We start from the raw sequence: 22,138 nt of genomic DNA, 5'->3' as shown, positions 1-22,138 counted from the left end.
CCTTTTTAAAAAACAACTCTGTGTGAAGAATAGTGATTAGTCAGCAAGTAAAAACTTGTCTAGCAGAATATTTTTTGATTTGTTCAAAAGTTATTCAATAAATTTTCAAGTAGTGGATACTTTCTTCTTTACAGGACTGTTCAAAAGACATCTCTATCCCCATTAAAGAGGATCATGAAATGGTACAAAAGTATAGCAGTGTCAGATCAGAGAAAGCAAGTCCATTACCAGACAAAAGAAACATTCCGTCCACCATGTCTAATACAGACAAGCCTTCAGAAGACACCATACACTACACAAAATCAAGTTATCTCCCTTGTCAAGCTTCTACAGATAATTTAGCAGTAGATACACCCAGGGAAACCAAAGAGATATTTCAGGGATTCTGCACAGCAGCTGGTAAAAAGTTTTCTCAAACGAAAGAAGCTTTACTGAAAGCAAAGGCAATATTAGAAGTAGATACCAGTGAAATAGGGGAGAAAACTGTGCAGAAACAGAGCCATTCAGAGAAAACACACATCAATAAACATTTACTTCAAAGCAGAGCAAACTTTGAACAAGCTGAAGGAGACAAGATAGAAATTTCTTCAGAGTGTATTGCTGGTTTTCAAGGATTCCAAACAGCAAGTGGAAAGAACGTAGAACCAAGTGAAAATTCTCTGAGAAAGGCTCAAATGATTATCTCAGATGAGGGTGATGCCGGAGAATTTCCAGATACAGGGTGTGACAAAAATACTCTAGAAATAGTGCCATCTGGGGACAGGGAAGGAGGTGATTTGTTGAAGGGGGCAAATTTTAAAGGTTTCTCAAGTGCAAATAAACTTCACCTTGAAGAAGGTTCTATGAAAACGGCAGCATCCTCTAGAAATTTCGATACTGGAAAGCTGAAAGCCAAAGGAAAAAACATTTTCTCAGATATATTTGAGGAATTTCAAGTTAGTGGTAATCTTGATTCAGACTTGTTCAGTGGATTTAAGACAGCTGGTGGAAAGGGATTCAGCAGTGCAAAAGTTGTTCTAGTAGAAAGCAAAGCAGTTTGTACAGAACTGGAAGGGAAGGGAGATAATTCTACTGAAATTGATGAGAAGGAAATTATTCAAACTTTATTTTCTGGAATAAAGAAGAAGGGAATAGGTGATCATAAACCAGAACCAAGAAGCAGTTTCCCAATAAAACAACAGAAAGCTGATCAGCAGATGAAATCAGCATCCATTGCTGCAAAATTCCCTCCTGGCTCAAACATTCCTAAAGGCTTTAGACCATTTAAACCACCTCAAATTTTAGTTAAGCCAAAATTGAATGACTCCATACATAAAGTATCGAATATTGTAGAAAATCCTAAGCAGGATGAGACCAAATCTGAGATGTCATATGAAAATAAAATGAACGTAAGTAAATGTACAGATACAACCTCTCAGAGAAAAAGCAGTAAGGAGGAGAAAATGGATGAGATAAGTAATAAGGAAGAAACAGTTGCTGAAAAACCTGATGACAGTGCAGATTTAAGCAATCTATTTTTGAACGATATGTTTGATGAAGAAATGGAAATCTCCCAAAAGTTAACCCCAGAAGCTGAGAGAAAAGTCAATGTAAATGACGCAAATGGAAGTAGGGTATCTGTAGAGAGAGAAGAAGAAAACACGCCTTCGCCTTCTGGTAAGAAGTTGAAAGATAAAACTGAACTGGTTGATAAGCAAGTTAAAAAATCATTTGCTGGAATGACAGAACCTAGTTTTAGTGGATTTCAAACTGCTTCTGGTAAAACAGTCAGCATTGATGACGAGAGTCTGAAGAAGGCAAAGGAACTATTGGAAAAGCAAACAGAAGAAATTTCAGATAAATTTGATGCTCTTGATCCTGAGATTACATTCAAAGATAAAGAAGTCATTCTACATACAGATCTTCAACTCTCAAATTCTAATCCTGACTTAAAAGGAAACAATTTAAATTTGAATCTAAAAACAGAAGGCACTTTGAATGAATCAAATGATAAACCTAGGACAGTGAATTCCTCTGCATTAGAAGATGAAGGTTATGATATGACAAGGGAATTCAAAGGATTTCAGACAGCTTCAGGTAAAAGTGTAAGTGTGCAAAAGCAATCTCTATCTGTAGCAACAGAATTATGGGAAAAATCACTTGGAGAGGATTTTCTGAAGTCTGTACATGAAAACAGTAAAAATGAAACATTCCAAGGATTTCATACAGCTTCTGGCATAACTGTAAGTGTATGTGATGATTCCACTTTAGAAGCCAGAAAGTTATGGGAGAAGTTCCATGATGTATCCAGTAGGAGTAAAAACATGGATGGCATGAAAAGTCCTCTAGAGGAACCTGCAGACAGTTCCAGCCCTATAAAACAAGTGGACTTCAGTGAAAGTACCTTATCAGGAGCAAAGAAACCATTAGAAAGTTCTTCAGCAGATAATGCACAAACAATTATCAGTTCATGTGGCATCGCAAGGAATGTACCAAGTCAAGATAAAATTTCATTTGGTGGATTTCAAACAGCATCAGGGAAGGTGGTTAAAGTGGATGAAAAATCTGTCGCTGAAGCAAAAAAGCTTTGGGCCTCTTCTTCTGAAGAAAATAATGAAAACTTTCCAGAATCTGTTCTGGAAAATTTATTTCATGACAATTTTTCACAAAATGTTACAAAAGACACAAATTCAGAAGTGAACCTGGATTCCTCAATACCTCTTAAAGAGACATCAGAAAATATCCAAGCTGTTCCAAAGGTAAATGATTTAAAATCTGCTGCTAAATCACCCAGTATCCCACAGAAATTTCAGAGCATGTCAGGAAAGGAGAACGAAAGTTTCCTGTCATCTGTTTCAGTTAGTCCTTTTATTAGTGCCTCAGGGAAAAGTGTTCACATATCTGAAAAGGCTTTAGCCCATATAAGTGAACTCAAAAAGTTAGATGATTGTGAGCAAAATATAACTGGATTAAATAGAAATGCAAAACAGATTGAGCAGTCATCTGCAAGTACTGTAGCTTGTCCATTTATGAGTGCATCTGGAAAACAGATTTCTGTGTCATATGCAGCCCTGGAATCCACCAAGTCATTCTTCAGTGAAGACAACGATGAAGTAGATCACCTTACGGCAGAGAAAAAGAACCTCTCTCCATTTCAAAGTGCTAGTGGTAAATCTGTTTCAGTGTCCCAGAAGTCTCTAGAGATCGCCAAAGCAAAGTTTGCAGATAACCATGAAATGGGAACATCAGATTGTACAACTGTAGAAGTAAAGTCGAAGGAAAAACCATTTTCTCCTTTTCAGAGTGCTAGTGGCAAAACCATCTCAGTTTCACAGAAATCACTTGATATGGCTCGTTCTAAGCTAGCAGAAACAGATTCTATGGAACAATCTTCAGAAACTTTGAATAATGGAAAAATACATCCAAAGATCTCGCCTTTCCAAAGTGCTAGTGGGAAATCTATTGCAGTGTCGAAAGAGTCTCTTGAAATAGCTCCTAAAAGGTTAGAGAAAAATGACGAAGAAAATGTTGACAAACCAGCAACACACAGTGGTGGATCTAGTGTGGTATTTCAGATAAATACTCAGAAGAGGAAGTTAGAGGCCATGCTGACTCCCAAGAGGCCAAAGAACCAGAGTGTGGGAGACCCCAGAGAGTATGACAATCTGGTGCTGCCCGATGATTTCTTTGATGAAATGGAGACGCCTAACAAGAAAATTAAGATGGACTCTGACCAGGAATCAAACCAGAATCTAGGTAACTAGTATAGTTAACATTATCCAATTCTCTTCTGATATCAAGAACAGAAGCTTGAAAAAATTTAGCTAATATTTTTTTCATTTGCAGTACTGTATAACTTTACATTGTATATAAATAAAAGTGTTAAAGTTGCTTATCTCAAATATTTGTTGAATTTGAATTGTAGGTGAGAGGAAGAATTTGACAGCACTTTCAACCGTTCCTGAAGGTATTTTACATGTTACATTATATGTGCTGTTAATGTGTATTCTGCATTGCTTTTATTTGAACATATCTATATATTGATTACTTCATTTGCTTTTTTACTTAGAAAGCCCAACAAATATCTTATTTCTTTGATCAGGTTATACAAAGGACAGGACAAATTTCTACAGTAAACCATTAAAATGTGAAAACCTAATTGATGTCCAGATCAGGTATGAATATATAAGGGTCATTTGATACAAATGTATATTTAAATTGTTGGAATTAAATATCAATTACATTTTGTGTGCTATTTCTAGGAGTGCCCAATGCATCAAGGCAGACGAAGCAAAGAAAAACACAGCTCATGCTGCTACTGCACAAAGCTCCACCTTCAGGACCCCCTACAAAGCAGGAGCGAATTCTATCAACACTCCACCTAACCCTGCAGTTAAATCAGTACAGCCTGTGTTTGTACCCAAAACAAAACCATCTGGTCAACCCTCCTCTCTATCAATAGAAGAAACAATGAATGCAGGAAGTACTTGTCAAGCTTCATGCTCAAAGCAAAGTTCACCTAATAGGACTGAGGAAGTTAATACAAAAGGGTACTTAAATGCTCTGAAGACTGCCAGAAATAAACAAGAGGATATGATAAAGTCAAAGGCTTCATGTAATGTGAAGCCGAGCGCTGGGCGATTGTTTCAACTGAAAAGTTCAGGACAGAGAGTCAGACTGAGGGAGGTGATAACTAGAAGTCAGACAAATACTTGTGTAGGTACCTGCATAAATTAATAAATAAATAAATAATATATTACAATTTAAAGGTATGTAAATAAAAAAAACAAAAACAAAAAAAAAACAGGTTTTCTTATATGTATATTTTTAATGTAATTTTTGTTTACAGTTACGCAATGTTTCTGCACCTGTCTGTTCTGTGAGAGCCTGCAGTGCCGTCAAGCATAAGTTTTACCTACCAGATTTTTACAGCAGTGATGTTACTCAGGTGTATGTTGGAGATGGGGCTCTTCTTGTTCCTGATGAGAAAGGATTTACCGGTGTGAAGGAGATGTATATGTTAGTCTCAATATTCTTCATTTGTCTCTTACTGTAGGAAGTTAACAGAATAATGTGCAAGCTTAGAGTTATTCATTAGATAACTCTAAGGAAGAAATTTATATTTAAATGAATAAAACATTTGAATCCCCTTGTAGAGCCTTTCTGACAATAGACAGTGTGGACTGCTCCCTGATCAATGAGGCATGGTTCTGTAATCACTACCGGTGGATTGTGTGGAAACTGGCATCATATGAAGTTGCTTCCCCTGATAAGTTTGGTGGCAGGTAAACCCAGACAAATATAGTCCCAAATGTCCCTCTACTGTGAATTTTTTGGTACTATTTAGGCACATGCCTCTCAGAATTATATGTACTTTGTTTTGTCTCTTCAGGGCTCTGACTCCAGAAAATGTGATGCTGCAGATGAAGTACAGATACGATAGAGAGATAGACAGATGTCATAGGTACTGTAGAAAAATAAACAGAAAATGTGAAATCATAGATAAAAGATGTGTTATCATAGACAAAAGATGTGTAATGTACAAATTTATATAATATGATGAAATCTATGATTTTGTCTTGTAGGTCGGCCTTAAGAAAAATTATGGAGAGAGATGACATGTCCACCAAACTAATGGTACTGTGTGTATCTGGTATATGTAGAGAACAGCAGAGTAAGGCTTCAACACCAGCCAACAAACAACAGACTCCTCTAGAAGCTGAGGTTTATTTCAGATTTCATATAACATGTTATTACATAACATCAGAAGTGAAATACTTTATGGTGTTCATGAATAAAATTGGTATTTTGTCATAGTGTTCAAGAAATAACAGGAAAGGGACAAAACCTTTAAATTTCCTTCCCTTTATGGAGAAATAATCTCTGATTTTCTATATGATAGTGAGAGAGTAAATAAATAGTCCTGACAGGGACTCAGTTTGCTAGAGTTTCTCCTACCATATAGCGGGTTATTTTAGTGGGGTGTCAATTTTGGCATTTTGATGGTACTGTATAGCAGGTTAAAATCGCGGTTGGAAAAGATCGCGATTTGTTCAATTTTCAGCAAATCGCGGTCGTTTGAATTCGTGGAAAGGAAAAAAAACATACATTTTTAAACAGTACTTGCAAGCATTTTTCTTAAGTTATAAATTGTGTGAGCTAGCTGTAATTTCCAGTTTCTATTATATCGCGCATATCAGACAGGAAAGGCAAGTCTACATATTGTGTCAACTGTGAGCCTGATTGAATAATTACGAAACACCGGACTGATCCCGATTTGAAGTCAAAACAATATTACGCATTCAGATTTTTTAATTTCCGAGTCCAGATCAGAAAAAAATTGTACTGTTGTCAAAATGTTGAACTTTAAATCATATAATTGAAATTAATTAATTGTTTCTACCCTGTTTACTATGCTTGTGCCTTGATTAAAGGTAATGACTGAGTTATACGCACTGGTGAAATTATACAAGCTAATTATAGATGGCAAAATTACCGTAATCATTAGCTGTAGAAATTTATTTAACAATTCATAAGCTTTGAAAACACCAACAACTACATGTTTGTAATTGATCCATACGCTCGCATAAGTATAAAGACAGTCTACATCTAATCACCGATGATAAAAAAAATTTAAGTTTATCCTTATAAATAATTTCAAGAATTATTCACTGTATGTTGAATTGGCGGAACTTCTTTATCCGCGAATATAGCGAATATTAACTCCGCGAGTTAATTTCCTGCTGTACAGTAGTTCGCTAAAATTTTAATCACTTAAATATTCAGTACTCTTCTTCGTGTTCATTTGCAAAGAGATGAAACCCTGTGTTCGCTAAAATAAATTTCGCCAAAATTATTAGCATACCTTTGAGCAGGCAAAACGCCAAAATTTACACCTGCCAAGATAACCCGCTATACGGTATGTTGTTGAAAGCCTTGTACACAATTTTCATTCTAAGGTATGATGTCACAGCCTATTGCTTAATATCCTCAATGTATTCTTAATTTTATAGATTGTGACCATCAATGCTTATAAATAAAAGAAAATAAGGGAACAGGTAAATTAAGAAGCATGCATGTTGACGTTTCTAAATTTTCAAACCACATTTATTTTAGGTGACGGTAGAGCTGACAGATGGTTGGTATTGTATCCCAGCTAAACTGGATATCCCCTTACTGGACCTTATCAATAAAAAAAGGATCCAAACAGGGGACAAACTGTGTACCTCAGGGGCAGAGTTAGTGGGCAGTCAGGATCCCTGTGCCCCATTAGAGGTGAGCTCAGGAAAATTGTATAAAGAGTATTGCTATTTCCATACATTACTTTTTAATGTGTTAGAGATGAGTTCAATAAATTGTATAAAGATTTTTCTGAGCCTGTTTTATAATCTATACCTTGTTTTGATCTGTTTTAGGCACCAGCTTCTCTTCATTTAAAGATCAATTTTAATTCCACCAGACCAGTCTCCTGGGACACCCTGCTGGGGTTTCAGAAGGATCCCCGCCCCCTCTGTGTTCCTCTGTCAGATCTCAATGGGGAGGGAGGAGTGGTCGGATGCATTGATGTAGTATTGGGAAGAAAATATCCTTTAATGGTATGTAAGAAGGGTAACTTTTTTTTCTTCATTTATTATAGCTTTATGTACTATACTGACACGCAAAAGAAATGCAACACCCTATTTTAGGGGGAAATAATTATGTAAAGAAAAGAATTTTGTATCTTAAAATTATGAATATTTTTAATTTGGTAAACATCAGTAAATTAACGGTTGAACGATTTCCAGATCATAACCGGAAGTCAAGTTTTAGTCTGCTTAACAGAAATCAAAAATTGCATGCTTAACAAAACATTTGGCAATATTATGGAGTTTTAAGGGTTTTTTACTGTTCATCATAAGTAATGCAGCAATATTTCAAAAAATAAACTTTTTCGTTTCCCAAACAATGCTAAGGCTACTTGAAAATGGCTTATGGACGCATTTCCATTGCTCTAGCTGGATAATTTCAATGTAAAGGTGATGGAGAGTTGCTGATGCGAAATTTCACTACATTTCGCCTCAGCAGGGTCTTACGTATCATATGCATTAAGGAAGTCCTTGTACCGGAAGTGCAAGGGTGACTACACTGCTCTAAGTTAGAGAAAATTCGACCTAATTATCTGAAAAACGGGCATTTAAAAATATCAAAGAATAATTCCTTCTCTCAGATCTCGATATAAATGAACCTATTGTATCGTAGGAATTAAGCTACAATTGTTGTATAGGGCAGTCTTGCACGTTTTACTTGAATGGCTGGGGGGTGTTTTAACAGTCATACTTTACATAGTAAAGTAAACAGATAAACATTTAACATTTTTATCAAATCTCTAATATTCTGAAAAGTGAATTTAGCCTTACTTTATTCGCTTTTGAAAATCATAAGAAAAAAAAATCAAACATTTGTAAATTACTGCTTGTTGCGTTTCTTTTGCGTGTCAGTATATATGTGAAAGTGAATGCAAAGGATTTTAAAATGTTTCTTTAATATTACATAACATTATCCCAAACTTTATACAATATCAGAGCTGTTTACTCTTACTATTTCGCCATATATTTTATCCAAAATGCGTCTCACGTTTGGTGTTATGAAAATATGGAAATACGTTTGTTTGGAATTTGGCAGTTAGTTTTAATTATGATCTGCTGAAATATGGCTGAAATAATGCTGACTTGGTGTAAAACAACAATCAATCAATTGCCTGCAGCAAGTGAAACATATAAGAGATGTCGAGAAAACTTGAGTTGCCAAAACCTTGTGGTATAAAACGACAAATCTTCTAAAATGTTATTTAACAATGTTTTAGAAATCAAAAAAGCAGTTGTTCTCTATTCATATATGTAAAACCGATGGAAAGTTAAACTTACTGGCAAATTTCAAATCTCAAGGACAAATCTAATAAAAAAAAATACTGAGAGACAATGATAAGGGTAAACAGGTCTGCAATATAAAGAATTTTTTTGCTGACCTTGAGTTGTTTTACGGATTGAAGTTTGCTTTGGAAGTAATTGATGCAGAACCTGAAGTATTGGTATATGTTTGATGATTTGTAGTATATGGAGAAATTGTCTGGAGGAGGTTCTATTTTTAGAACAGCCCAGGCTGAGGAAAAATTCAGTCAGCTTCATCAGAAACAGGAACAGCAAGCCAAAGAGGCCTTGTACAGGAAACTGGAGGGGAAAATGGACAAAGAAGACTACGAAGGTAGAGAGTCTAACTTTACCATCACAAAATTTTAAAAAATCAGAGTTCTCTGAATAAACTTAATGATTATCTTAATTTCTTGCAGTTTAACACCCTATTCAATAATTTGTAATGTAGAGACAGAAACAGCTTTGAATAAAATTTCACTTATAGTTTTGACCTGTGCATGTAGCAGTGAAGTTTCTTTGCTCCGGGGTACTTCATTTAAAGGTCATATCCTTGAGACTTCTCAGCAAAAATCACTTCTAATGCATGGCACTCGGCTAGGAATTATCACTACACATTTAAGGAGTGGATCTAAGATTGTGGTGTTACCTTGAACAAACATTTATATTCATTTTGCCAGAGAGCTGTGCTGTTAAAAGACAGTGGAGTAGGGGTGAGATAGAGGATTTACAGTGTGGACAGGAAGTGTGGGAGGCTCTCCGAACAGCCAAGAGACCCGACATTGTAGAGGTCAGTATATACAGCCAAGAGACCTGACATTTTTGATGTAAACAGTGTATGGTATTCACTAGTAGATTCTATCAGTGTCATGAATATCTCTCTCTCTCTCTCTAACCTACTTTGGTGTAATATTAAAAAGAAGATTCCTATTTCATAAAAAGGCAAATGTATCTTTGCAGTTTTAATCTTGATACCCCTGTTAAACTTACTTACATGTACATACTGGTATATGAAGCAGAACCTACGAAATGTAGCATTCATGTTTCACTAGGTATAGATTGATATGGTTTCAGGGGTACTTGAGTGATTCACAGCTGAGATCATTAATGGACTACAAACAAGAACTTCATCAGGAGAAACTTCAGAGACTTCAGAATGAATTCCAAAAAGCCTGGAGTGATGAACAAGGGGTATACTGGTCATTTTGATTAATTGTTCAGGAAAATATTCTGTAGAGGGTTTCTAGTTAATAATTTGGAAGGGCAGCTACCAACAAGAATTGGACCATAATAAAGTACACAATTATATTTCAGGAGGGGAAAAGCAGAAATGTGGTTCCTCTGTTAAAGCTTAGGGTAGTAGGACTGTCAAAAAAGGATGTGGATTCCAAAATATGTAAGTATATCTTGGAATAAAAAAGAATCAATTTTTGAAGCATTTTCTCCTTTGAATCTCAGTAGATTAAACATTAATATGACTCGAATTATTCAGCAACAATAATCTCGGTGTGGCGTCCAGGACAGGAAGTGACGGAGCTAAAAGAGGGACAGCGATACAGGATATTCTCTCTGTCCACCGCTCAATCAAGGTTATGTTTTGTATACATGTAGTTACAAAAACTAAGTAGAGAGTATTAAAAAACACTGCAAGTATATTTTGCTTTTTAATAGATAATAGGTTGGGAGGATCAACGCCTGAAAATTAAATGCTTAAGGAAGCTGTAAACACTGCACATTTAAGAGTTCTAATTTTAGGATAGATTTATGCTGTTAGAGTGATCTGCCCTTAGAAGTGAGATAGAAAAAAGTGGTTAAATTATTGTTAATTACACAATTTGTAATAAACTTAAATATGCCTAGTATTATATTAGACCAAGAATAAGTAACTGATTTCATCACTTCCATTTATTTTCCCAATTTAAGTGAACAATGGTGTTTCTGTATATGCATTGTGCATTGTCTTTGAACATTTTTCCTGCAGAATTTAGGCAGGTATCCTATATTGAAAATGAATAAAATAGCCTTAATATGTATACCTTTAGCTGATATATTTTTCTCCAAGTCCAAAGAGCACTTTTTGCTAGTGTTTAAAGCTTCATAAGTTTATTAATTATATGTTTAAAGCTTCATAAGTTTATTAATTATATTATTTTACGAAGTCATTTTTATCCCCTCACGCAATTAGTTGCGGAGGGGATATAGCATCGCGAATGTGCGTATGTGTGTGTGTTAGTGTGTGTGTTCGTTTCACCTTGTGGGCAAGATTGACAGAGAACCTTTGCATTAACCATTCTCGGCGTTTACATACTTGTGTGGCAGTACAAAAGGACGAAGCCTGTTCATTTTCAAGTTCATTGCTGAAATATTTCTTCAGATATCCGTGTTTTCACTGCCTCGAAACCCTTACATTTTATGTACGAGTTAACAATAATCATTTGTGGGCAAGATTTACAGAAAACCTTTGCATTAACCATTCTCAGCATTTACATACTTCTGTAGTAGTATAGTAGGACAAAGCCTATTCATTTTCAAGTTTATTGGTGAAACCTTTCTTCAGAAATCGCGTTTTACTGCCTCGAAACCCTGACATTTTATGTACAAGTTGACAATAATCATTTCCGCTTGGGAACCAGTTTCAAAGCCGTGTCGAGTGTGCGGGAACCAGATTAAAAGCCGTCTGCAAAGCCGTCTGAGGCTCGCCGAGATCGTCAGGTAATAAATATGGTGTATTTTCATATTTTTGTGATTATCAGACACTGACAATTTGTTTATGTAGGATACCACACGTGTCTGTTTATTGCTGTGCGTATCAGACAAATGAGAATACTCAAAATTTACCACATACATTGTATGTCTGTTTAAATATGACATTTATTATTGAGGCGCACGTAGTTCTTAATCCTTGAAAGACAAAATTTCCAATACCGGTATATAGTCATTTTTCATTGCGAAAAAGTTGCTTCCGTGGAATTCCTATGATGCATATTGCATGCAGCTGTGAGGTATACTCAGGTAGGTATTCAAATAATGGTATACGCGTTAAAATGTCTGACTGCAGGGAACAGGGTTAAATACTTGCTATAATTTGAAAGTGAGAATCTGTGTATGTGCACATATATATGTGTAAAGAGAGAGAGACCTTATTTCTCATTTTCGCCTTTAGTGATTCATATATGTTCATAATATGTCCATCCGCGAGGGGATGTTCCGCTTAGCGGTGCCCTTGTTGAAATTTTTTTTCTTGGGTAATCTTGGAATGATTTCTTACTAAACCTACCTTGCTTTATTTTACAGAGCCAAGTTCAGTCAATACAACATACAACTTACAGCTAATAGACAAACCAAATTCTTACCTGTAAATGTGGACGAGAATCTCCTAGACATGGTGTTTGAACCCAGAGAGGTAAGTTCTGTGTTTTAAGTGGAGGGCTAGATAAGTATTGCAGATTAATCTCTCCAATGAAGAATTACTTTTCTTTAATAGGTGAAAAAGTCAAGATACACCTTGTACCGTAAATCTGGAAATTTTTGCTGTAGATAAATTTTTATTGCATTCGCAAAAATATTTTTCTTAAAATAAATTACCAATAAGAAAATGTAAACAAAGCAGTGGTAATTCGCAAAATTTTGAAACGTAAAAATTAGTCAACACCATTTTGACCCAAATTTGCAAAATAAAATCCACATAAAAATTTCCAGATTTATGGTATACATATCCTGTTCGTTGCAGGTGCTCTGTGCCTGTGATTTGAAGAGGCGGCAGCCTATATTTGGAGAGCTAGATATTGTGTGTTTTATTGTAAGCATTGAATTGGCTGAAATAAATGAAAGGTAAAGAAACTTCTCTGCTATAATTATTTTTATTGTCCCCCGCTTTCGTGAAAGCGAGGGGACATTAAATCTCATTCGTCTGTCTGTCCGTCTGTCACAAATCTTTAACCTTGCCCATAACTTTTGATTTAGTGGAGCTATGACATTCATATTTCATATGTGTACTCCTTGTGACAAGACCTTTCTTTGGGTACCACCAAATTTGACCTTGACCTTGGAGTTTAATCCATTTTTAGCTCTACTGGTCAGAGACCAGAAGAGCTTATGCGATAGTAATGCGTCCGTCGTACGTCCGTCTGTCTGTCTAGCTGTCTGTCCGTCTGTAAACAATTTTTCAAAATGCTACTCCTCCTACAGTTTTGGTCTGATTTCAATATAACTTGGCACACAAGTAGACTACACTAAGATAGATAATTCTGTGTATCGGTTTTTGATTTGGATGAACGGTGTTGCCGTGGTTACTAAAATTAGAAATTTCTGTGAAATTCTTTCAAAATGCTACTCCTCCTACAGTTTTGGTCTGATTTCAATATAACTTGGCACACAAGTAGACTACACTAAGATACATAATTCTGTGTATCGGTTTTTAATTTGGATGAACGGTGTTGTCGTGGTTACTAAAAATAGAAATTTCTGTGAAATTCTTTCAAAATGCTACTTCTCCTACAGTTTTGGTCTGATTTCAATATAACTTGGCACACAAGTAGACTACACTAAGATACATAATTCTGTATATCGGTTTTTGATTTGGATGAACAGTGTTGCCGTGGTTACTAAAAATAGAAATTTCTGTGAAATTCTTTCAAAATGCTACTCCTCCTACAGTTTTGGTCTGATTTCAATTTAACTTGGCACACAAGTAGACTACACTAAGATACATAATTCTGTGTATCGGTTTTTGATTTGGATGAACGGTGTTGCCGTGGTTACTAAAAATAGAAATTTCTGTGAAATTCTTTCAAAATGCTACACCTCCTACAGTTTTGGTCTGATTTCAATATAACTTGGCACACAAGTAGACTACACTAAGGCACATAATTCTGTGTATAGTTTTTCACTTCAATGAACGGTGTTGCCACGGTTACTAAAAATAGAAATTTCTGTTTAATACACTCAAAATGCTACTCCAAATACAGTTTTAGTCTGATTATAATGTAATGTGGCATGCAAGTAGACTATACTTTAACATAAAGAGACTAAATCAAGGATCATTTTTGTCTCGCCTGCGACGAATGTCGCGAAGCGAGACATAGCGACCATAGATTCCGTCGTCGTCGTCGTCGTCGTCGGCGTCCAACTTTTGGTTAACCCAAATGTCAAAGTTTTATAAACTGCAATAACTTTCTCAAATTTTATTCAGTCTTCTTGAAATTTGGACACAATATTCAGTATGGATAAAAATTTATATCCCAAGTATGATTTTGAAAAAAAAAATTCAAATTTTTCCGTATTTTTTCCTTAAGTTGGACTTAGTTTTTTCATGATAATTTATGGTGAAGACCTATATTCCAGCAACTATAAGTTATAGGGATATGATAATTAGTCAGTGGATACATCATGGGTAACCACAAACGTCAGTACCAGAATTAGGTCATCTTGACCTACATTTTTCTGCATGAGTGACTTTGGTTAAATTTTTGGTGGAGGTCCATATCTCAGCATCTATAACTTATAATGGCATGATGATTTGTCATTGTACAGGTTATAAGTAACCAACAACATCAGTACCAGAATTAGGTCATTTTGACCTACATTTTTCTGCATGAATGACTTTGGTTAAATTGATAATGGAGGTTCATATTTCAGCAACTATAACTTATAGTGGCATGATAGTTAGTCAGTGGATACATCATGGGTAACCACAAACGCCTGTACCAGAATTAGGTCATCTTGACCTACATTTTTCCGCATGAGTGACTTTGCATAAATTTATGGTGGAGGTCCATATCTCAGCAACTATAACTTATAGTGGCATGATAATTTGTCAGTGGATACATCATGGGTAACCACAAACGCCTGTACCAGAATTAGGTCATCTTGACCTACATTTTTCCGCATGAGTGACTTTGCATAAATTTATGGTGGAGGTCCATATCTCAGCAACTATAACTTATAGTGGCATGATAATTTGTCAGTCTACACATCATGGGTAACCAACAATATCAGTACCATAATTAGGTAATCTTCACCTACATTTTCTGCATGAATGACTTGATACATATACAGTGGATTTGATTTCAAAATGCAAGTTCAAATTATTGCGACTCATAACACGTTGCAATATTCGCAATAATAAAAACATCACAATAATTTGTGAATTTACAGGGTATATGTATATATATATAAATGCCAATATAATCGCCAAGGGATTAGATATTAAGTCAGCTGTTCCATTTCTTTATTATTGTATTTTTGAGTTATTCCTTCTGAAATGTCAATAAATGCTTCAGTTTATCAGACAATCATTTCTTACTAACCACAGCGACAGCAGGCGAGACACAGGGTTGCGGGCAACCCTTACGTACTTTTTCTATTAATTGCTGTGGAAAAGTTTCAATTCCCAACTGCCTAAGTACTTTTCTCTTCTTTTGCTATAAGTACAAACCAGTAGAGCTTCAGTCTCGACAGAGACTTCTGGTTACACAAAAATTTCAAACTTTTACTTTGGCCATAACTTTTGAATGGTAGGCGCTAGGACTTTCATATTTCACATATGTATTCTTTGTAGCAAGACCTTTTATTGGATACCAACAACTTTGACCTTGACCTTGGAGATTTCCGTACTTATGAAAAAAAATTAACCTTGACCATAACATTTGAATGGTAAGAGTTAGGGCTTTCATACTTCACATATATAATTCTTGTGAGAAGACCTTTCATTGAATATCTATAACTTTGCCCCTTGGACCTTGACGTTGGAGTTTGACCTACTTTTCAAAAACTTTGACCTTGGCCACAAGTTTTGAACAGTAGATACCAGGACTTTCATATTTCACATATGTATTCTTTGTGGCAAGACCTTTCATTTGATACCAACAACCTTGACCTTTTGACCTTGACCTTGGAGATTTTTGTACTTATGAGAAAACTATCCTTGACCATAACTTTTGAATGGTAAGGGCTAAGGCTTTCATTCTTCACATATGTAATCCTTTTGAGAAGACTTTTCACTGGATACCAAGAATGTTAATCCTTTGACTTTGACCTTGGAGTTCAGTGATAATTTCTAAATAGATGACTTATGATAGGGCGTTCATATTAGACAGAAAATGTCATAAAAAAAATGACATCTCACACAAAAAGACACCGAAAGCGGGGGACCAAAATTCTTTGAATTTGCTCGTTTATTATTTATAATTAAATTGTGGACACATACAGTACATCAGATCAAAGCTTTATATGCAAATGAAATTTTAATTTTAGGAATCAGGAAGTTTTGTATGGCATGGATAAAAATGGAGACATCATAGGAATAAAGTTCTGGGGAGGTCTAAAGGTGAATTAGCTTTTGTAAAAGCATTTTGTAGCTATATTATCGTTTTACTAACAGCGTGACAGTTTGCTTGATAGGGCGTGCTAAAATTTCGTATGCCTGATTATCATTTTACTCATCGATTGGATGTTTGATTTCAATGGAATCAATAATACTTTGCATATGAAACACAGAACCCAACAATACCACTGACAATACTGACCAATCGCTTGAATAAACAACAATAACACGTGAACGGACAAAGCAAGTTTTACTTCCTATAATGATATTGATAGAGCAACGTACATATATAGTGCAACAGAAGCAGAATAGCCTTACTAGTTCCATTCTTTAAATTTTCTCATACGTATTTAAAAACCCATCAGGTCAAATCACAACAAATATAATACATGCTTTTTGAGGACAGAAAACGGGCTTTGTCTGACCACGTGTTGCTGCTGACTACAAATGCTGTACTGGTAAACAATCATTCAATGTGATTGGTCAGTATTATCAGGATATTGTTGTATTCCGAGTTTCATATGCAAATTAGTATTGATTTCATTGATCCAATCGATCAGCAAAATGATAACCAGCACACAAAATTTTAGCACGCCCCATCAAGCAAACTGTCATGCTGTTTGTAAAATGATAATAAGTAGTGTTTTGTGTTGAAGTGAATGTTGTTTGTAAAATGTATGTATGAGAATGAAAAAATAAGTTGGTAGAGTCTTCTCAGCCTGATCTTCGACAAAATTAAATGTAATCTGACATTTGTAAAACAAAAAGAAAATTGGTCAGTTGTTTACAAGTTGCACTGTCATCTATTTCAGGCCGTTGGATTGAACACTACCCTTACTATGGGGACATTATTCTGTAATACACTGTAATCTATTTGTATTTCAGGCTTTTGGATTGAACACTACCCTTACTGTGGGGACATTATTCTGTAATACACTGTAATCTATTTCAGGCTTTTGGGTTGAACTCTACCCTTACTGTGGGAACATTATTCTGTGGTGGTAACCTCCAAGATAAGTTCCCCTACCGTTCCTCAATCCTTCCTGTGGTAGAAGCCAGCCTGGAGTTTTCTGTGTTCACCAAGTCCCCCCAGGGGGCCCCACATAGGAGTGCTTACCAGGTACTGACAGACAGAATAAAGACTTCAGGGGAGAAGACTCTTGTACAGAGAGGTCAGCAGCTGGTGTCAGAACTATTGGAGAAGAAGAGGAATAGGACACTGGGCCATACACCCACAGTAAGTGTCTGACTCCTACTATAATATACACCCACAGTAAGTGTCTCACTCCTACTGTAATACACACCCACAGTAAGTGTCTGACTCCTACTATGATATACACCCACAGTGAGTGTCTCACTCCTACTATAATATACACCCACAGTAAGTGTCTCACTCCTACTATAATATACACCCACAGTAAGTGTCTCCTACTATAATATACACCCACAGTAAGTGTCTCACTCCTACTATAATATACACCCACAGTGAGTGTCTCACTCCTACTATAATATACACCCACAGTAAGTGTCTCACTCCTACTATAACATACACCCACAGTAAGTGTCTCACTCCTACTATAACATACACCCACAGTAAGTGTCACTCCTACCATAATATACACCCATAGTAAGTGTCTCACTCCTACTATAATATACACCCATAGTGAGTGTCTCACTCCTACTATAATATACACCCACAGTAAGTGTCTCACTCCTACTATAATATACACCCACAGTGAGTGTCTCACTCCTACTATAATATACACCCATACGGGTGAAACACAATATAGGGCGCATTTAGAATACCACATTGTTATACATGATTTTAAGAAATGTTATTTTCTTTAAATGCAATTTATTGTAATTCATTTATAGGAATACTTATAAAGGACTTGTGTGCAAAATTTTGTTGATCTAGCCTTAACAGAATTTAAGGAAATGCAAAAAATGTACCCCCAAAATGACTATTTTTCAGCGTTATGCGGTTGCGCTTTGAATTACAGCATTCTTCAATTGAAATAATTGTTAAATATCATACATTTTCATGCCAATGATCATTATCAGACTTTAGAATTTATTTTACAAATTATTTTGGTGCTTGAATTTTCAGAATTGAATAATATGAAAGAAAATGTAACAGGGGTGCAATGTTATACATTTTTCACATAATTTTACCCCTCTCATTATGCCAAATAAAAACAATGTCCATATTATTTAACTTTTCAGATTTCTGTCTAAAAACACAGTATAAATGCTCTGTTACTTACAGAAAAAAGTTGGGTTTTGTAACCATTGTAAAGAAATTTCATCATGTTTTAATGTGGAAAATTAAGTTTTTACAAAAAACTGTAGTGTCCGTAACCACTTAAATTCTGTGAAACTGGAAGGCTCTATAAATATCTTAACAAATTTCCTAGAGAGGCATTTCATACAGATGCTGAGATGTGTTGTAATTTTCCTGATCATCACCACTGTTTCTCTGGTATCATCACAAATGTGGTTACGGACACTACAAAATCCTGTAGTGTCCGTAACCTGTACTTGAGGCAGTTTGAAACAGGCTGTGTTAAAACACTAATGCTAGTATATTTACAAAGGTCAGAGGTTTGTTTAACAAGTTAATCAATGTACTTTATTTTCTCCCTCATTTTGATAATGCAGCTAATTTGGGAAACCCAGATTGCACCATTCCATATACAAGATCCTTGGTTTTACATCACCTTGATATTGGCAGATGTTACTGACATCCTAGGATTTAAGTCAAATAGCATTTCATTATTTTTCATTGTTTAAGTCAACTGGTGTTACATTTAAGAAAATCTTGTTAGAATTCCTCTATTTGAGTTTAAGTTTCATCCTATTTTAAATAACTTGTATAGTGAAGTGTCCATAACCCAAAAGTTGAAAAATGAATATCTTTATTTTTTTTCTCCATAAAATTACAGATAAATTTTCGAACCAGTGTATTATTAAATTTAGAGATAAAAGGTGTTTATTGGCTGGAATTCTTTTAGATTAGGTGTTTTTTTTTACTGCTAGTACTTAAAATAATGACTGAACACCCAAAATGACATAAAAATAGTTAAAAATTATTATCAAGAGTTACATAACCCATATTTCTTCTAATATATTGCTTCAATTGTCTAATTGCTTATTAGGTAATATCTTAAAATGTGTTAAATCCAAGTAAATTTGCATTCAAAATGTTAAACAGTAGGAAAGTAATTTGGTTACGGACACTACAAAAAAATTCAAAAAAGAAAACAACTAAAATTACACCAATTTCAGATAAATTATTGTATATTTAACTGTTTGAAGCAAAATAGAATGCTTCATAGAATAAAAAAATAAATTAAAGAAAAATAAGTGAGCTTTATTCTTCAAGGTTTGACTTTTCTACTTGCACATAACACCTGTATAAAGTTACATGTGTATATATTTATTCAAAGTATATTGGTTATGGTATGCTTTTATCAGATGAAGTTGAGATCTGAAGAATAAAAAAAATCGGGAGGAACAGAAACGACAAATAAAATCCTGAAAAAAGTTAGAAAAAGGGCTGAAAAACAAAAGTTTCATCCTCAAGCCTGTGAAAAATTTAAGTATTGTGTAGTGTTCGTAACCCTTAAATTTGGTTAATTGACTTCGTTGATCAGTGTACCTATATTCTAAATAGTTTTCATGAAACTTTAATGAATTAGAGAACTTTTCTTCTGCACTTCAGTTTTATAGTTACATGTATGTAAAAAAAGAGAGTTTCAGGATTTCTTAAACTGGATTTTTTTTACTATTGGCATTAGTTCTGCGAGTTCTGCGAGTGAATTGTTTTTACTTGAAACAATATCTAATTTTCATGCATTTTGTATTTAATAATCATTTAAATCTGATTTCTAATAGTTAAGAAGTTTATAAAATGTTTCTTTTTTACCACAAACCAAAAGCCAATCATAAATATTTGGGTCTTGTAGTGTCCGTAACTTAATGAAGCTATAAAATTATTTTAGAAAATAATAAAAATGATATTTTCTATTTTAATGGAAGTATTTATATTTCAACAAAGGCATAAAAAAATGTTATTTATAAATAGTTCTTTCTCTATTTATATTGGTTTTAAAGAGTTCACATAAATTGAAATACTGCCATTTTAAACAAAAATGAACGAAGTAAGAACTATTTTCATTTTAAAGTATAATGCAACCTTTTTTAGTACAACTTTTGTCCATATTTTGTATTTTTATATGTTGTTTGTTTGTGAGCAGTTGAAAAATTAAAGTTTATAAACAGTTCTCAATATTTATTTCAAAAACAACAACACTTGTAGTGTCCGTAACCTGTGTAAATGAGGTTATTATCAGCATGTAAAAAACAAAGTTCTAATATGAATTTCACAAAACCGTTTATGTTTCAGATCCTTGAGATAATCTACTTTTTAGAAAAAAAAAATTTGGGCCAAAATAAAGACATTAATTTTTTACCCTCAAGTGCAACCTTACTGTCCCCTTTATTGTGTTTCACCCGATAGTAAGTGTTCACTCCTACTATAATATACACCCACAGTAAGTGTTTCACTCCTACTATAATAAACACCCACAGTAAGTGTCTCACTCCTACTATAATATACACCCATAGTAAGTGTAGAATTCCTACTAGCTGCAGAACAGTCACTCTCTGCTTGAGAAATTTGGACAGATAAAGGAGAGAGCTACAGATCCATGCATTGTAAATTCTTTTGAAAGTTTATATATACATGTAAATTAAAGTATCAAAGTATTCACTACAGTTAACTATTGTAAATAATATAGTAAACATAACTACAGCTGTATTGTTAATTTCCTTTAAAAATATAGGTACTTAATGATTAAGTAATATTCCTTTGTATTTCAAAACAATTACACTGAACAACATAATCCTGAAAAGAAAATTGGAGTTGAAGCCCCAAAAATTATTACAAATTAAATTACATGTGTATCATGTAATGAAACTTGTGAGAGTTAGCTGAACAAGAAAGTTGAATTACATGAAATAGGAAAAATCCTGACAGCAGATTGAAATAGTGAATTAGTCTGTCATTATTACTTTTCAGAAGAATTCTATGTGTGAGTCAGCTGACCTTAGATCAGTGGCCGAGAGTGTCAGTCCCCACCCCCAGCAGTCAGTACACCAGGCTAAGATGGCCCGCCTCATGTCTTATGGATCCCCCGCTCCTCTGTCTCCGATCCCCACAAAAGTAACCCCATCGGCCAGAAAGAAATTCAAAATCCCCAAACCTTCAGATGTGTAACCTCATCAGCCAGAAAGAAATTCAAAATCCCCAAACCTGCAGATGTCTTGGTGTTTGTTTTGATTTTTTGTTATAATTCCAAATGTTGACTATATGTATGGTGCTAGCATGTTGTTTATATTAAATCAATTATTCAGTTAGAGTATACAGTTAAAATAGAAAATTGCTTTATTGCTTTAGTTTATTATACTTGTAGTATGTGCCAAATACATATTATATAAAGAAATTTTCTCAATTATTATAGTATTAAAGCAAAATAATTTTATTTTTTTTTCCTTATTTTTGGATGAAATTGGATGGCTCCATTATACCTATTTATGACCTTGACCATATATGGTGGAAAAGGGAGTAATTCAGAGCTAAAAAAGCCTAGCAAGCATAGCACATGATAAATCACTTACAATTTTGAGAAGACATAAATAGGGCCTCTAATGACCAATTCAAAAAATCAAATTTAGAGAATTGTGGTTCCCCACTTTGGTCACTTTTTAATTGGAGTTCATTGATCTATTTATGGAATACAATGTTTGTCTAATTACCGATAATGCACATCAAAATAGGACGACCTGTCTCATCAACTGCAAAAGTATGACCAATAATTTTTTTTTTGGGAGGGGGGGGGTGGTTCAGGTCAAATTGATTGTGAAC

The 22,138-nt window shown here is 34.6% G+C and overlaps 1 protein-coding gene across 1 annotated transcript in view; it reads left to right on the top strand.

Moving 5' to 3' along the window:
* Positions 1-21,737, top strand: part of LOC134235658 (breast cancer type 2 susceptibility protein-like) — a 30,715-nt gene extending 8,978 nt beyond the window's left edge. Inside the window, 20 exon segments of the mRNA XM_062717797.1 lie at positions 135-3,747; positions 3,905-3,946; positions 4,082-4,154; positions 4,242-4,695; positions 4,829-4,998; positions 5,136-5,264; positions 5,372-5,443; positions 5,565-5,703; positions 7,096-7,254; positions 7,395-7,574; positions 9,069-9,219; positions 9,566-9,675; positions 9,960-10,076; positions 10,200-10,281; positions 10,378-10,474; positions 12,180-12,288; positions 12,616-12,716; positions 16,140-16,212; positions 17,162-17,446; positions 21,293-21,737. Of these exon segments, the coding sequence (XP_062573781.1) occupies positions 135-3,747; positions 3,905-3,946; positions 4,082-4,154; positions 4,242-4,695; positions 4,829-4,998; positions 5,136-5,264; positions 5,372-5,443; positions 5,565-5,703; positions 7,096-7,254; positions 7,395-7,574; positions 9,069-9,219; positions 9,566-9,675; positions 9,960-10,076; positions 10,200-10,281; positions 10,378-10,474; positions 12,180-12,288; positions 12,616-12,716; positions 16,140-16,212; positions 17,162-17,446; positions 21,293-21,490 (6,354 nt within the window). The 3' untranslated portion in view covers positions 21,491-21,737.
* The last annotated feature ends 401 nt before the right edge of the window (positions 21,738-22,138 follow it).

Source organism: Saccostrea cucullata, unplaced genomic scaffold (assembly GCF_032062105.1).
Source record: "Saccostrea cucullata isolate Sc308-1 unplaced genomic scaffold, CSIRO_AGI_Scuc_v1 ctg117, whole genome shotgun sequence".
NCBI lineage: Eukaryota > Metazoa > Mollusca > Bivalvia > Ostreida > Ostreidae > Saccostrea > Saccostrea cuccullata.
Note: the sequence above shows the minus strand (reverse complement) of the source record. Positions and strands in the feature narration are given on the sequence as shown.